Source organism: Carettochelys insculpta, chromosome 2, assembly GCF_033958435.1.
Source record: "Carettochelys insculpta isolate YL-2023 chromosome 2, ASM3395843v1, whole genome shotgun sequence".
Classification (NCBI taxonomy): Eukaryota; Metazoa; Chordata; order Testudines; family Carettochelyidae; genus Carettochelys; species Carettochelys insculpta.
In genome coordinates this window covers 239,205,517-239,222,869 of record NC_134138.1, presented here as the reverse complement: position 1 = coordinate 239,222,869, position 17,353 = coordinate 239,205,517, and the positions used below count along the sequence as shown (strand labels likewise).

The 17,353-nt window shown below is 45.0% G+C and overlaps 1 protein-coding gene across 1 annotated transcript in view; it reads left to right on the top strand.

The window, feature by feature from the left end:
* ITGA8 (integrin subunit alpha 8) overlaps nucleotides 1–17,353 on the top strand; it is a 222,826-nt gene that overhangs the window by 110,209 nt on the left and 95,264 nt on the right. Inside the window, exons 16-20 of the mRNA XM_074986273.1 lie at nucleotides 392–447; nucleotides 899–1,053; nucleotides 3,237–3,374; nucleotides 3,695–3,762; nucleotides 8,865–9,012. Coding sequence (XP_074842374.1) covers nucleotides 392–447; nucleotides 899–1,053; nucleotides 3,237–3,374; nucleotides 3,695–3,762; nucleotides 8,865–9,012 — 565 coding nt within the window. The remainder of the gene's footprint in view (nucleotides 1–391; nucleotides 448–898; nucleotides 1,054–3,236; nucleotides 3,375–3,694; nucleotides 3,763–8,864; nucleotides 9,013–17,353) is intronic.

Sequence of the window (17,353 nt, the reverse complement as noted above, 5' to 3'; positions counted from 1 at the left end):
GAAATGGAAAACTCTCTGGCTTGATCTCTAATTCCAAGTGCACTAAAAAAGTTCTGTTTAAGTATTTGAGTAAATTCCTGGCCCAATTGAAGTGCATGCAGGTTTCAATAATTGATTTCAGTGCAATTTTTGGTGTGCAAAGAATACAGGATTGTGAGTTGTGTACACGCACAGATACTTTTTTTTATTCCATCATAAGAAACTAAAAAATGGACTGTGTGTAGGTTGCTTGATACAGAGCTAGTGAGACAGATTGCTAAATTGGTTCAGGACAGTGAACACTCTGTAACAACTTTGAAGGGTGAAAGATACACTGAAGATAGTGGAACCAGTGACTCATTACAAAGCTCTATTTGTTAATACTGCAATTTTTCTTTGTTGCTTTTTATAGTTTTACTGTAAGAGTCTGTGTGGCTTTTGAAGGTCAAAGTATTTCAGATAAAATTGGTAAGAAATGTTTTATGTACTCACAAATTTATTGAAAGCTCAGTGATTTGAATTGACTGTTTTGACTGCATTTTAGCATTGACAGCATTGCATCCTTTATAAAATACTATCTGGTTTTGTTTTGTTTTGTTTTGTTTTGTTTTGTTTTTTTAAACTGAGTAAAATTTATCCAGCTACCCAATTAAAAGCAAGGACTTCACTATTTTTATTGCTCTTAAAAAAGAATTTTAGGAATTAGAGATTGTGTTTTATATATAGTGGCGGTGAAAATAAAATTATTCATATTACACATTCTGTACTTTGTATCAGTGTATAGTGTGCTGTAATCTAGCAAATTTTTTAAAATGTAGGCTTTGATTTTTACTGAAAAGAGTGTTATTGACTTTAGCTATAATTTTGTTCATAATTTTTTCTTTCTATGTTAAATGTTTGATTTACTTGCATTCTCTAGCACTGCAAGCTGAATTGCAGTTAGATTCATTGAAACAGAAAGGAGCTGTTAAAAGGATCTTCTTTTTTGATTATCATCAGTCACATCATTTCTTCCCTATCGTGATAGAAAGACAAAAACAGATGCGCTGCCAGGACTTTGTTGTTTATCTCCGAGTAAGTTGTTTAAAATATTCTTCACTGTCATCTCATATTTTTAGTATTGAAGGAGGAATTGAGAAATAAAATAATACAGGTAAATGCCAGTTATGTTACGAATCTCAGAAACACGGACAGTGGCTAAACCTAGGGTTGGGGGAGGCAAGACCCCAGTCCCAGCCTGCTGTCCATGGTCCCCATGGAAGCCAAGCTCCCCTCTCAAGCCCGGGCAGCCCACAGCCTTCCCTGGTCTCCCTAGATCACGAACAGCCTGCACTCCCCCATGCACTTGTGGCCCATGGCCCAGCCTCTCTGGAGCCGTCAGCCCTGGCCTTCCCTGACCCCACGCCCCCAGCACGGGTAGGGGGGCAGGTGAGTGGGCAAATGGCCACCTCCTTCATTCCTTGCCTCCTTGGATCCAGAGTACAGGAAAGGCTGGCAACCTAGAGCTGAAACCTGGGTGCTGAATGTTATGTCGGGGAGGCGGAGTGTGAGTGGAACCATCCAAGCAGCTTGGGAAGGAATTGTCTTCTTCTGCCTCTTATACCCACTGCCCAAGCTCAGAAATATGAATGATCAACCAAATAAAGAGAAGTGATCATGCATATCCTATAATCACAAAATGAGAAGTGAGCTAGACTATTAAGTCACTGTATCTAGTCCTTTGTCAATGAACAGTTATTGCATACATATCTGTTTTCCACATGAGTTCAAGCAATGGGGCTTTCCTCAGAGATGTTTCAATGTCAGGAAGTTTTTCCAGCAATTCCGCCTAAGTTTTCCCCTTTAATATATCATGTATATACGGTGTGAATCACTTATAGTATCTGTAATAAAATAACTGTATTGAAATATTAAATTTAATGATAATGCATTTTTCAATATCTATTTCAAAGGGACTCCATCTAGCAGTTTAGAACTAGACTGTTGGTTTTGTAAAAGAAATATACTTAGATCTAAAAATGGTAATAGAAGCATTTTCAGGAAACAGGCAATGTAGACAGTTGCACACCTCACACTGATGATGTTCTCATGCATGAGAAAAAGACACTGAAACTCATTAGAAAATGACTATAAAACATAAAGACTTTGGCAAGTCAACTAAACATGTTCTAGCCTTCTTTCTTCAGCTACAAAACCAGGATGGTAGTGATGACCTACTTTTATAAAGCACTTAGAGATGCAATAAGGAAATGTGGGACGCAGTAATAATGATAATGGTGATTTATCCTCCCTTCATACAGCGAACCCCTCTTCTCCTTATCTGGTGGACCTGGAGCCCTAAGTAGCTAATATTAAGCATCTATCTCCTTAAGCCACTTCCTCTGTGAAGGAAAGCGAGTGAGGTTATGAGTTAAGAGAGTCACCATATCTGTTTCATGCAGAATCTTTGAAAGAGCCATAGCAGCCTCGAGGGCACATTTCCACAACATCCTGGCGGCTGAGAAATATACAGAGCCTTGCGGTGTATTGTCTTAAACCTTTGTTCACCAGAGCTGTCTAGTTTGGAGAGCTGATTGACTAGAGCTCTCATTTAGTCTTTGTCTTATCCTCAGACAGCCTCCAGGATGATTACGGCTCTCCTGTCTCCAAGCGCGGGGCTTTCTGCAGGCATATTTATAATGGAGAAAAGAATACTGTTGCTCACCTGTAGCTGGAATTGCTTCATACACTGTCTGGGTAGACATTAAGGCCACGCTGGAAAGGCAGAGGAAGGCAAGCTGGGTATGAGAAGGGCTTTGACGGTATACAAGGGCATGCATAGGCAATAAAGGTGGTGGAGTTTTACCAAGACTGATGTGTATAACTCCTTGGTTATGGAACAAACCAACAATATTGCCTCCACAGATCCACACGTGTCCTCTCTCCATTCCTGCCAGGTGGTCAAGAACTGATGGGAATTTTAGATACGGTCTCATTCTAGGCTACCGCTTTGAAAAAGTTCTGAGTCTACGCAACTCAGCAAGCTACTACCAGAGTGTGGGTCTGTGGAGGCAATGTGTTCTGAGCACACCAGTTGCAGGTGAGTAGCTTCGCTTTCCTAACTGTACCACAGAATCAAAAATGTCTTCCGACACTCTGCAAAGAGCCATTGTTTTATTCCTTCAGTAGAGACAAAACCCCAGATTTATGGCTGTTACCACCTTGCCATTAACAACTATTTTAAAGTCTTGTTTTTATTATGTGATTACCATTCACAGGATGAAACAGAATTTCGAGATAAATTATCTCCAATCAGTGTTAGTTTGAATTACAGCTTGGATGAATCCACTTTTGTAGATGGCCTAGCTGTGAAACCAATTCTGAACTATTATCAAGAAAGCACTGTCAGGGAGCAGGTATGGACCATGCGTGCAATATTTTCTGTATATAAATATATTATCTGTCGCATCTTTCTTAAAACAGTATATCGTGTTTACAGAAGTTATGCAACAAAGGTTTAATTAATTCAGAATAGACTGCCAGGCATCTTTTAAAACTCTTCCAGAACTACTGTTTTGATCCTGTTGTAGAACATGTAAGCCCCAGTTACAATGGGAAATCATCTGAAAGATTCATTTATCCATACCTCACAAAGCATAACATACAGAGTCACTGGGACAACTCATGTGGGTAAAGACTTCTCTAATATCACTGGTACATGTTTTGACCACTACAGGCTTACATTCTGGTGGATTGTGGTGAGGACAACGCTTGCATTCCTGATTTGAAACTTTCAGCTACATCGTAAGTTTAAAAAAATGTGTAGTACACCTAATAGAATACAGGTGGTCCTTAAAACAGTTAAAACAGCTCAGAAGAAAATACAGACTCTTCTAACTGCTGAAACTACTAGATGAAATGTGAAGCTCAGGTCATTTGGAAGCTGTAGCAGTGCCATCTTACTGATACCATGAACCAGGTTTCCACATTTTTGTCTGTTCTCCCATTTCCTCACAAGGACAGAGAAAGATAAAAGCATTATAAAATCATAGGGCTGGAAGGGACCCCAGGAGGTCATCTAGTTCAGCCCCCTTCTTCAAGCAGGATCAACCCCCACTAAGTCATCCCAGCCAGGACCTTGTCAAGCCGAGACTTAAAAACCTCGAGGGATGGAAAATCCAGCACTTCTCTAGGCAACGCATTCCAATGCTTCACCACCCTCCTGGTGAAGTAGTTTTTCCTAATATCAAACCTACACGTCTCCCCCTTCAACTTCAGACCATTACTCCTTGTTCTACCATCAGACACCACTGAGAACAGTTTCCCACCCTCCTCTTTAGAGCTCCCCTTCAGTAAGTTGAAGGCTGCTATTAAATCACCCCTCAGTCTTCTGTTCTGGAAACTAAAGAAGCCCAAATCCCTCAGGCTATCCTCATAGGTCTTGTGCTCCAGACCCTTAATCATTTTTGTTGTCCTCTGCTGAACCTGCTCCAGCACATCCACATCCTTTTTATACTGAGGGGGATCTATCTCTATTCTATCTCTATATCTATATATGTATGTCCCAAACATTAACTGCACTCAACAATGATAGTGAAACATTCAACCAAACAGTTATGTTTCCACCCCTCAGTATCAGAAGATACTGTGAATTGCTGAGGCAGAGGTCTTTTCACTTCAGTTGTTTTTATGGCCCATTTGTTTTTGTGCTTGGCACTTGGTTCTCAATGTCAAAATGAAGTTAAGTCAAAAATATAGGAGAAGGTTATAGGTTAGGGGAAGCAAGGAATTGTAGGCAGTATAACAGGTCTGGAGTTGTACTGTTAAGGAAATGGAGAATGCCATCGGAGGCAAGAGTCAATGTGGAGCCACTGTGTGTCTTGGCTAGCACTGTGCAAACGATTTTAAGTTTTTGTAGTTCACAAGCTAAACAAAAAGGGTGCGTCTACACTAGCACTCTATTTCGAAATTAATTTTGAAAGTGGCCTCAATTTTGAAAGAGGCTGTGGAGTGTCTACACACTCAACAGTCTCTTTCGAAATTGTTTTCAGCGAAAACGGGTCCAAATTTCAAAATCGCTCTTCCCATCCGGGATTGGGAAGAGCGGCCCCTTTCGAAATAAAATTTTGAAATAGGGCATGTGTAGACGCTCCGCGGCCCGCAATTTCAAAATTGTGCGTCCACCATGGCGGCGGCTCCAGGGAGCGTGGGAGATGCACCAGCAAGCCCCGGTGGGGCTCTAAGGTCCCTAGGCCAGCCCCTTAAAACTGCAAGGCTCTGGAAACCCCGTGCAGTAAGCTGAGAGCGTGCCTAGGGCTCGAGAAGCATGAGCTCAGACCTGTACACGTTCCAGCAGCCAGACAGCCATGCACCAGCCCATCAGTGGGATGGCGAGCCCCCCCGCACTCTGGGGCACCCCAGGAGGCCCCCTCTTCCCCGCCTGAGGTGTCGCCGGAGGAGAGCCAGGGCCAGAGAAGGAGGGGCCCGTCCTGGACGGAGGCCGAGGTAAAAGACCTCCTCGGCCTCTGGGCGGAGCAGGAGGTGCTGCTCCATGGCACAGGGAGGCCCCACAATGCAGCTGACTTTGAGCAGCTGTCCCTGGGGCTGCGGAAGCGGGGAGACCCCGAGCGCCTGGCTGCTCAGGTCCGCTCCAAAGTTAAGGAGCTCAGGCAGGCCTACAGCCAAGCCAAGGATGCCCGCAGCCAATCGGGGGCTGGGGCCGGCCCGAGGTGCCCACGCTACTGGGCACTGCAACAGCTCCTCGGCCCGAAGGACGTCCCAGAGCCGTTGGTGCAGGTGGACACAGGCAACCCAGACCCCGACTGGGAGATAGACCTGCTGGAGCAGCCGGGACCCTCTAGCCAGACCACACCTGTGGGGACCGGGAGCGACTCAGACAAGGGGGGCCCATTACTCATCTCAGTGAGCTCCGAGACCTCCAGCCAGGTGCCCTTGAGGCCAGTGTCCCCGGACCTGTTCTCCAGAGGTCCAGGTAGGTGACAGGTGGATCGGGTGGACTGGGTGGGGGGGCCTATCCCACAGTACCCTGCCCCGTCCCAGATCCAAGCACGGCGCCATCCAGCACCTGCACCCATGGACAGCACCCTAGCCTTCCCGACCGGGGAGGGATGCGGGGGCAAGGTCGCAGCCAGCAATTGCCCCACAGACGAGGTCCCAGAGGGCACACAGGAACCCCAAGTGGGGTCGGAAGGGGAGGTACCACCTCAGGCGATGGCCTGGTGATGGCGCGGGTGGAGACCCCGGTCCTGGGCGACAGCACTGGTGGTTGGCCACTGTCCTCTTGTGTCTCCACAGCATCATCCTCTGAGGGCTGGACCACACCCATGCCACCCTCGGACGGAGCTGGAGAGCCCTCCTCCCCATTGCCCTGGGTGCCGCCTGCCCAGACCCGGACGGCCTGATGCCGGCAGCGCTATGATCACGAGGAGGTGGCGAAGGCCTACACCGAGCCATCCGGGAGCAGACCACTGTGCTCCGGGAGTGGCTGCTCATGGAGCAGAAGGACAGGGCCTGGTGGAGGCAGGTCTGGTCCGAGGCAGTCACAGCCCTCCGACAGCTGGCCCCACCCGCCCCCTGTGCTGCCCCTGGACCCACTCCCGCTGCTGCCCCCGAACACATTGCCCTCATCCCACCCACCCTCAGCCCATCCGCCCGTCTTGCCCTGGCCAACTGGCTGGTCACCAGTGCCAGCCAGGAGGCGGATCCCCTCCCCAACCCCCCCCAGCCCCCGCCCTGTCTCACCCAGCCCACCCTGTTCTTCAGCCCCTGAACAACCCTACCTCCCCGTCCTTCCAGCCCCCTCCCAGCCCTGAGAGGGCCCCCACACCAGGGGCAGCAGGGGCACCCGTACCCGCCGGGGATATTGCCCCTCCACCCCTGTGAGGGACTAGGCCTGCCCATGCCTGTGGCCCCGGCCATGGGGGCATGCCCCTGCCCCATAGTATATAGTTCTCCCCCTGTTCCCCCCACATTTAGCCCCAGTAGGAAGACCCCACACCATTGTTTAACAGCCATTTATTTACATAGTTAGTCCCCAGTTAATAAACCTTTTTGTGCACCCCAGTGTCCCCTGTGTGTGTTGGGGGGGCATGCTGCAAGGTGGGTGTGTGCCATGTGGAGGTCAGCATGGCTCCTGCTCGAAGGCCTCCTGGAGGGCTTCCTGGGCCCTAACCCCTTCACACTGTGCCTGGCGGGCATGTAGCACTCCTGCTTGCCCTCCACCACATTGTGCAGCGCGCAACAGGCTGCAATCACCCTGGGGACGTTGCGCAAGCTCACGTCCAGCCATGCGTTGAGGCATCGGAAACTCCCCTTGAGGCGTTGGAAGGCCCGCTCAGCAGTGTGCCTCGTCATTCTAAAGTTGGCGAGCCAGTTTTCGTCGTCCCACTGGCCCAGGATCAGCCTCTCCCACCAGTCCCCACTGCTGGAGTGGCTCCAGAGGCACCGTGGGGGACGGGGGATGGGGAGCGGTGGCTGCCCCCTTGGCAGGGCCTGCAGGACACGTGTGGGTGGGAAGGTGGGCTCCAGGGCATCCACCCCCACGCCCAGGATGGCGATGACCGCCTGGGTCCCAGTGACGGTGCCAGCATCGAACTCTGGCAGCTGCTGCTGCTCCATTCTCCTTTTGGTTCTGGGTGCACAGTCCATGCAATGCTGTGTACTGCTCTGCTGGGCTCTGTGTGTGCAGGGTGGATGTGTTTGGGAGGGGCCCCTTAAGGGTGCTGCTGGCTGTGTGACCTGGAAGGGCTTGTCAGCCATGTGACCCCGTGAGTGATGTTTCCCCTCTGCTTATTTCAAAATAGCCCATTTGCCAGTGTGGACACTCTCTTTCGAAAAATGGAGGGTGTTCTTTCGCAATAGCAGATCGGTACAGCGATCTGTTTTGTGTGTGTAGCCACGCTATTTTGAAATCCCTTATTTCAATTTTCTTTTTCGATGTTCACCCTTTCGAAATTTCTTTGTAGTGTAGACACAGCCAAAATGTTTTTAAGTTGTTTGGTTTGTGCCTAAATAAAAAAAAAAATCATCCTTCTCAGTAAAGCAAAAAGGCCAAAGCCCCTGTTCTGAATCATGAAGAATGGGGACTCAATCCCAAGACTCCCCAGATGACAACTGTAACTAGGGGGTTACAAGTTGTAAAAGGGAGCACTTCCTTCTCTTCTTTCTAGTGAAAGGGACCTACCTGCCCCTGTGAATCTAGTCCAGAATTTTTATTGTTGGCTGAAGCTCTGTAGCAACTTTGTGACAAAATCATGGGCCGTTTTGGCTGACCTGAAATGGCATTTGTTAGTGCATAAAACAGTAGTCTGAAAAATTTTGCCCACCTCTAGTCTTGGTGGGTCTCAGGAGATGTGCTGATTTCGGGGCTGCAATCCTTTCTAATTCCATGGGGAAAAAAAGTCAGAGAGGGGACCTGCAATCCAATTGCACCTTTCTTCAGTCCAAAGTAGCTGTGCAACAACGACCCTCCTGGTGGAGTTTAATCTCTTATATCAGCTGGTCCTGGGTAGGCTGGCTACAATCAGGGCTTTGCAGTTTAATACAGTTTGCTTCCCACATTCTGTTGTAAATCACTTTGACCACCCACAGTGGCACACGTATTTGCCCTGATCCCTTTCTCGCTGTTCTAAAGCGCACTTCCTTTTTTACAGTTTGTCAGTCTGTTGTGGAGTTTCTCCATGGGATTATTTTTGTGTTGTAAATTGCATGCCAAGTGGATGGTTGTGCACAGAACTTGAAGGCAGGTTTTTTAGAAAAGTGCTAAATTTTTTTGAATATATGTGAGAATAGAGCAAATGGACCATATAGATGTATTAATGCTACCTATTTATAGTCCAATCAATGGTGTATTTTCAGAGTTCATGATCAGATGTATGTTTTTATAGAGATAAAGACCAACTAATCATTGGAGAAGAAAATTGTGTCACGCTCATAATAAATGCACAGAATGATGGGGAAGGAGCCTATGAAGCTGAGCTTCATATAAAGATCCCACCCGAAGCAGATTACACAGGTGTGGAACGAAACCACAAGGTAAGCATATTGGAGTGTTCTGCATTTAAAGAAAAAAGACTGGTGGCTTTAATCCAAAAAGTAGCACAAAGCATTAAAAATATGTATTTACATTCAGTGTTATATTTGGCTATGTCTACACTTCAGGTGGTGGGTATGGTCCCTACACTGCATCCCCCTCTCTCCCCACAATATGGGTATAAATAGATGGTGAGGCACTGGTAAGGTGAGTGGAATAAAGTTATGCCATGCCAGAACCTAAGGGTATGTAGCCTTCATGACTTTCTACATGCCCAGTCAGTGCCTTCCATGGCTATACTTCTAAACACAGTGCACTGGCCATTGCACCCATGATGGGGAAAGGTCCCACAACTGGGGAGAGCGTAAGGAAAGTCTCTGGCAATGCCCCACTGCTGTAGCCTTTCCCTGCTGCAAGGAGCTGCTGGAGCCTCCCCACCACAGGAAAAGTCTCCCGCAGCAGGAAGTGGCTCTGGCAGGGGAAAGGCAATAGGGAAAGCATCTGGCCACAATCTGCTTTTTACTGCAGTCTGTAGCTACATGTATTCTACATGTAGCTGCCGGTATAGGCAAGGCCTTTTACACAAGCCAAGGAGCATGAAATCAATGGATATGCTAAAGTTTAGATAGAGGCTATTTGAAGAAGCTTGTTCACTTGAATGGCACTGTAATTACTTAGACCCACCCCACCACCATTTAAGAGTTTTTTTGTTTGTTTTCTTTAAACAGATCTCGCTTATATCGGACAGTAAGATGATATCACTTCATCTGTATACAAAGCTATTTAGCTGTTGCAAATTAAATTTCTTTAAATACATGGAATGTGACACACAAAAAGTTCCTGGGAATTGGAAGGGGGTTAATTTCCCTTCTATAGACAAATGTTATTAATTAAGTTAAAAGTAATCTACAGTGTATTTCTTGGTCCTTCTTGTGTCAATCTACTTCACTTGTGGACCAAAAGCAGCAATAGTATAAACCCAGTTAAAAGAACTGATGAGAAGAGAAGTAAGGCTATTATTGAAGATTATATTGTCAGAAATTAAAGAGAACTCCATCCCTTATGCGTCCTTAAAAAAGCTTCCCTGACTCCTTGCTTCTCAATGTGTTTTTCTTCTGTTCTCTTACAGTACCTCTAACTTTTTTCCTAATGTGCTGGAAGGAAGATGGGTTTATCATAATCTGGCTGGGTTATTTTACTATGTTGGTCTCGAGAAACAATATAGAGAGATGGCATTTTTCCTGAGCACAATGAAATTAATCAGAATCTTTCCACTGACTTCAGCTGACTTTGTGCTGGGTCATGGAGAGGACTCTTCTGACTAGAACTGGTGGAAAAAAATCCCCACATTTTTTAGGTGAAAAATATCCTTTTATCAGCACTTTATCAAACTTGTTCAGGATTTTGATTACAAAAGCAATTAACCCCAACCATTGTTCTCTATAATCTTTTCCATCCATGGGGCAGATTTTTTTTCCATCCAGATGTAAGATAATATTTTTTATGTGCAATGTGGCATGTGCAAATGTGCACCACCCGTAGAAACAAAACCTAGCTGTGGAGACCTTACCAATCAGCTGGGCATCATCTGAATCCCTCCTGAGCGGCTGCACAAGCACACAGCTTACAGGGAACATTGCCACTAAACACGCCCCACCTTCCCCAGAATTGTTTGTTTGCTTTCAACTCCATTAAAATGCGTTGTTTTGGATCAAAAGTTTTCATTTTCTTCTATTTTTAATGGGAAGTAAAATGTATTTCACAACCAGCCCTGCTTCTGAGAGCTGATAGAGCCTTCATGAAGCTACATTTGCACTGTTACTGTCTGTTCACTAGAGCAGACTGATTAACCCTTCATTCATATCTCCTCTTCAGCACTTTTTCAGGCTGATTGGGGAGGTTTGTTACTTTTGTGAAAAACAACATAACACTAGTTCTAGTGTGTACATAATTCTTACGCAGCATTACATTTTGCATAGCCAATTTAGTTTCTGCAAACTTTTCATGTCATAGTGAAAGCTAACAAATAACTTCTACTCATTTTAGAGCTGTAAAAAAGAGCACAATTCCAAACTTTTTTTGAGTTTAATACAAACAAAAATTTGGAAAACACAGTGTCTGTGTGCTACAGAAATATTGATATTGTCCTATTTGCCCATCTTATAAAATATGTGTTTGGTATTTAAAAAGAAATAGTCTGTTGTTCTCCGTCTTCAGCTGCTTTCCTGTGCTACCACAGTCATTCAAAGATGTTGAAGTCCTGACAAAGATGAATATGCAATCTCCGTCATTTAGAAAACCAGACTGAAATGAAAAAAATGAATGGATTAAAACATTCATTCTGTAAATCCCTCATGTTCCTTTACAATCATTTTGATCATTTTATTCTCAAAATGGCCTTACTTTAAGTTATGTTAGGTTCATATCTTTAAATGCTGATACAGAATAAATGTTGAAGGTATGAAAAAGCACTTAAACTTTAGCCACGAATAGAATTAATTGTACCTTAACATGATGGCTAGGCCTTTTGTTTGCCTTGCACGTGGCTCACTCTTAACATATCTGGCTTTTATCAAAACAACTTGCAGTGAGACACTCAAGATATACTCAGGTATAACAACATAAGTCTCTTGGTTTGTAAACTTTCCAGAGCAGGAACTATGGGTGAAATCCTGGACCAACTGAGGTTAATGGGGGTTTTACCATTGGCTTTAGCAGGTTCAGAATTTTACGCTATGTCTCCATAAGTGTTTGTATCACACCTAGCACAATGAAGCCTTGATTCTGATTGAAACAATGAAATAATCAGAAATTCCTCCACTCTAATTTCAGCGCAGTTCTTTAGATTTGTGATGGTACCAGTTATCATCATACTATTAGTAATCTGCACCTAAGGTATCGCACTGGCACCTCACTGTATGAAAGGGAGTGGCCCTCTCCATGTATATAATCCATGTTGTCCCTACGTAACAGGTCAGAGTCAAGAATCTCCTCAAACCCAGTCCCAATGTAATAGCTAGATGTAATTCGGATTAGATAAAACAAATGGATGGAATTTATCCTTCATACTTATTCATATGTACTTTTGATACAGCAAAAGAGAGAAGAAGAAAAGCATCCAAGAGTTTTAGGCTCAAATTCTTCTCCCAGTTATTCAAGCATGAACCCATATCTATGACAATTCTCTGGGTGATATTACCCCAATTTGCTCTGTAGTTACCCTGGCTTCAATGAAAAATGTCACTTAAATCTTACCTTTTTGATAAGTCTATGGAGAGATTTTTTCAAACTTTTCTATAAACTTTTGGTACTCAGGGAGAATGATAAAGCAACAACATTACTTTACTGGATCTACAATGGCTAAGCCGTTCTGACTTCACTGCATAGGACACACCACTGAGTGTACCTTGACTGTACTGTTACTCTGTTACCTCAGGATCCAATTCTTCATTATCTTGTACTTTGTGTAGCCCAGTCAGAATAATAGTTCTTTGCACTAATGTACATGACTATCCAAGTACAACACGGTGGAGAATCAGAACCTCATCTCCCAGCTACAAACTGATGCCCTTCTTAACCTTTAGGCGAAAAAATCATTTGTTTTCATGACCCACTGTGTTTATTGAATAGTAACAGAGAGAAAGCCATGCTAGTCTATATACTATAACAACAAAAAAGCAGATGAGTAGCACTTTAAAGACTAACAAAATAATTTATTATGTGATGAGCTTTTGTGGGACAGACCCACTTCTTCAGATCACAGCCATACCAGAGCAGTCTCAATATTTAAGGCACAGAGAACCAAAAATAGTAATCAAGGTTGACAAATCAGAAAAATATTATCAAGGTGAGCAAATCAGAAAGTAGAGGGGCAGAAGGTGGGGTAGGGGAGTCAAGAATTAGATTAAGCCAAGTATGGAAAAGAGCCCCTATAATGACCTAAAAAATTCCCATCTCTGTTCAAACCATGTGTTAATGCATCGAATTTGAATAGAAAAGAGAGTTCAGCAGCTTCTCTTTCCAATTCTTCCTTAAATTGCAGATTCATTATAGGATCAATCCCATTATTAGCAGCAGTAATTTAGACGGTGGAAGCCTCTGGGAGCCCAATCATGGCTCATGCCTCCATTGTGCTGGGCATTGCACAAACAGAATTGAAAGGCTTAGCCCAAAAGGCTTAGCTCAGAGATCGTAGCTGGTACAAGCGTGGGCTCTAGTGCCTTTCCACTCTGAAGGAGAATGGAGTCCAAATCCTGCTGGAGTGATAAGTGAAAGCAAATGATGAGTGGCCCCTTCTAGGTGTTTGTGCACATGACAAAGATGTTACACAGTTGGCTCAGTGTCTGTGAGTTGGCAGGAAACACCAGAAAGTGTTGCAATCAATATGTGAGCCTGGGCTGCAATGTATGAAATTGTTTCCCCATGGCTGCTCCTCACACAAACAGCCAGTGGTGTTAGCACGACGCTGTTGTGGTCAGGAGAATGACCCAGTTTACAAAAAAATAAAATGCTTTCTTGGCTCACTTGGAAAATCTTGGTAGTGAAATGGGTACCTGGTTAGTAGCTAGATAATATATGATTTAATTAGAACTAGATTGTAAACTTCTTGGCACAGAGATCAGGTTTTCTTGTGCTTGAATAGCAACAGTCCATCTGCTGGCACTCAGTAAATTGAAACCCGTGTTGTCCATCTTCATCATCTGAGAAAATGTAACATGCTTGTGAAAGATGGTTAAATAACTTTTTAAAGGAGGCGGGGACATTTTTATTCAGTAGGCTGAATCCATTACCTACCCTGTTACCGATTAGTAGTTCATTGGGGAGACAGCCAAGACAGGCCATATTTGTTCTGCATTTGCAGGCAGCTGGAGTAGTTAAAGCATCCAGTCATTTTCCAGTTAAAATGTGCCCTGGGAGTACAAGTGTTAATTGGTGGGGTTAGCTGCTGTTCAAGACAGACAAATAAGTCAGGTGCTACTATCAAAATATAAATTGCCACACATGGCTAGTAAAAAGGGTTCTGTGGCTGAATCTACATTGTTCCTCCATTCAAATTGTAACCAAATGAACAGGCAATACTGGATGTATAAATCTCTCTCCTCTTCGTTGCTATCCTCCTTCTGCCACTTCTGAGTTTACTGTTCTATAATTAGCCACCTCTAAAAGGTGATCTCTTGGGGGAAAAAAAAGTATTATCTAAGATAATTTCACACTTTAGTCATCCTTTCACAAACTAACCCTTTGCCCCTCCCTGGCTATGTGTACACTAGCAAACCCCTTTCGAAATGGGGATGCTAATGAGACAAATTGGGATATGCTAATGAGGCACTGCAATGAATATGCAGCACCTCATTAGTATAATGGCAGTGGCAGCGCTTTGAAAGTGCCACTTTCGATCGCACATGGCTCATCTATACATGTTCCTTTTCGAAAGCACCCCACTGATGTCGAAATCCCCTTATTCCTATTTGGTCATAGGAATTAGAATATTTTGATGTCTGCATGGTCCTTTCGAAAAGGACCCTGTGTAGATAAGCCGCACACGATTGAAAGCAGCACTTCCAAAGTGCCACAGCTGCCGTTATGCTAACAAGGCACTGCGCCTCATCAGCATATCCCGATGTGTCTTATTAGCATTTCCCTTTCGAAAGAGGGGTGCTAGTGTAGACACGGTCCTTGTGTTGCACTTGCAAAAATTAGCTTTGACATAGTCTGTTACATAAATGTTGTACCATCAGTCAACTATAGTCCAAATGAGGAGCAGGCCGCTATGAATCTCTGAGACTGTTCTAAAACCCACCTGTTTGCTTAGACTCCTTTGATAGAGGAAGTCACAAAGAGATTGCTATATTTTGTACTGGTGGGTGGCACAACTTTTATATAACAACTTAAACTGTATAGTACTGATGATTGAACATGTATGGAACATCTGAAATGAAATTTGCACAAGCGAAGGCTTGCATACAATATGCATTTATGCACAAAGATTCCCAGGCACATTTTACTTCAACTGTTAAGTTTATCCACAGTATTAGTGCCTATGTTTTACTCCCAACACCCTAAAGTGCTGAGGAAATAGGTGGGATTTGCAACCAGGGCCGTGTCTACACTAGCCAAGAACTTCGAAATGGCCGTGTAAATGGCCATTTCGAAGTTTACTAATGAAGCGCTGAAATATATATTCACTGCCTCATTTGCATGCGGGCAGCTGTGGCGCTTCGAAATTGATGCTGCTCGCTGCTGCATGGCTCGCCCAGACGGGGCTCCTTTTCGAAAGGACCCCAGCTACTTCTGGCTACGTCTACACGTGAAGCCTACATCGAAGTAGCCTATTTCGATGTGGCGACATTGAAATAGGCTATTTCGATGAATAACGTCTACACGTCCTCCAGGGCTGCCAATGTCGATGTTCAACATCGACGTTGTGCAGCACCACATCGAAATAGGCGCTGCGAGGGTACGTCTATACGCCACAGTAGCACACATCGAAATAAGGGTGCCAGGCACAGCTGCAGACAGGGTCACAGGGCGGACTCAACAGCAAGCCGCTCCCTTAAAGGGCCCCTCCCAGACACACTTACACTAAACAGCACAAGATACACAGAGCCGACAACAAGTTGCAGACCCTGTGCACGCAGCATGAATCCCCCGCTGCAGCAGCAGCAGCCAGAAGCCCTGGGCTAAGAGCTGCTGCACACGGTGACCATAGAGCCCCACATGGGCTGGAGAGACAGCGTCTCTCAACCCCCCAGCTGATGGCTGCCATGGAGGACCCCGCAATTTCGACGTTGCGGGACGCGGATCGTCTACACGGTCCCTACTTCGACGTTGAACATCTAAGTAGGGCGCTATTCCGATCCCCTCATGAGGTTAGCGACTTCGACGTCTCGCCTCCTAACGTCGAAGTTAACTTCGAAATAGCGCCCGACGCGTGTAGACGTGACGGGCGCTATTTCGAAGTTGGTGCCGCTACTTCGAAGTAGCGTGCACGTGTAGACGCAGCTTCTAAGTCCCCTTATTCCTATCTGCTTGTAGGAATAAGGGGACTTCAAAATAGCCAGGGTCCTTTTGAAAAGGAGCTCCGTCTGGATGAGCCGCGCCAATTTCAAAGCACCGCAGCCGCCCACATGCTATTGAGGCTCTGAATATGTATTTCAGCGCTCCATTAGTAAACTTCGAAATGGCCATTTGCATGGCCATTTTGAAGTTTTTGGCTAGTGTAGACATAGCCCAGAAGTCTTAGTTGCAAATTGAGCAATATCTTTGACTCCTCCCTATCCTCTGAGTACACCTTCTTAAGGTACCAGAATTCATGCTTTTACCTGCCCTGGGTTGGAATCCCATAAATCTCCCACTCTTAGACTAAATCTCCAGCTACAGTCTTCTGTGTGCCATTCATGATTTCTCAGCAAGTCCGGCTGGGCACAGAACCTGCAACTCTTCCCTTTGGGAGTGTTAACCAGTACTTAATACAGGGAGTGGAACTTCATTGAAAAATGAAGTGTTACTTAATCTTCAGAGGAAAAAGAAATTTAACACTGAAAGGCCATGTCTGCACTGGCACAAATCTTTGAAATAGCCATGCTAATGGCCATTTCAAAGATTACTAATGAGGTGCTGAATTGAATATTCAGTAACTTATTAGCATTAGCACGCTTCCAGCCATAATACTTCGAAAGTGACGCTTTCGAATGCGCACGGCTTGGTGCGGCTACACGGGGGTCCTTTTCAAAAGGACCCTGCACATTTTGAAATCCCCTTATTCCCCTGAGATTTCAAAATGTATGGGGTACTTTCGAAAAGGACCCCTGTGGAGCCGTGCCAAGCCATGGCCGTTTGAAAGCAGCGCTTTCAAAGTGCCATGGCCGGAAGCATGCTAATACTAATGAGGCGCTGAATATTCAATTCAGCGCCTCATTAGTAATCTTTGAAATGGCCATTAGCATGGCTATTTCGAAGATTTGTGCCAGTGTACACATGGCCTAAGTGTCTTTCTGCGTGTCTTCTCTCTCTAAGGCTTACCATCCCTGGGAAGGTCCAGATCCATCAGACGCATTTTATTGAGCCCACATCTCCCTGTTTGGCTCTTCTTCTGAGAATGTCTGCTTGACAGCTGCCTCCCCTGCACTCTAGATGCTGACTTTAACTGTTTTAAAGTCTTTTGGTCTGTCTATTTCCAGCCTTGGCAATATCGCTGTGTAACTTTGGGGCTGAAGCAAAGGAGTATCTTTATGGCTGATTACTGTTTTGTAACTTTCTGAGCAGGTTATCAGAAGGCGTTTCAACTGTCTTCCTGTCATCACTTTCCTCTGTATAAGGTCGTTATTTCCTGAGGCAGTGACA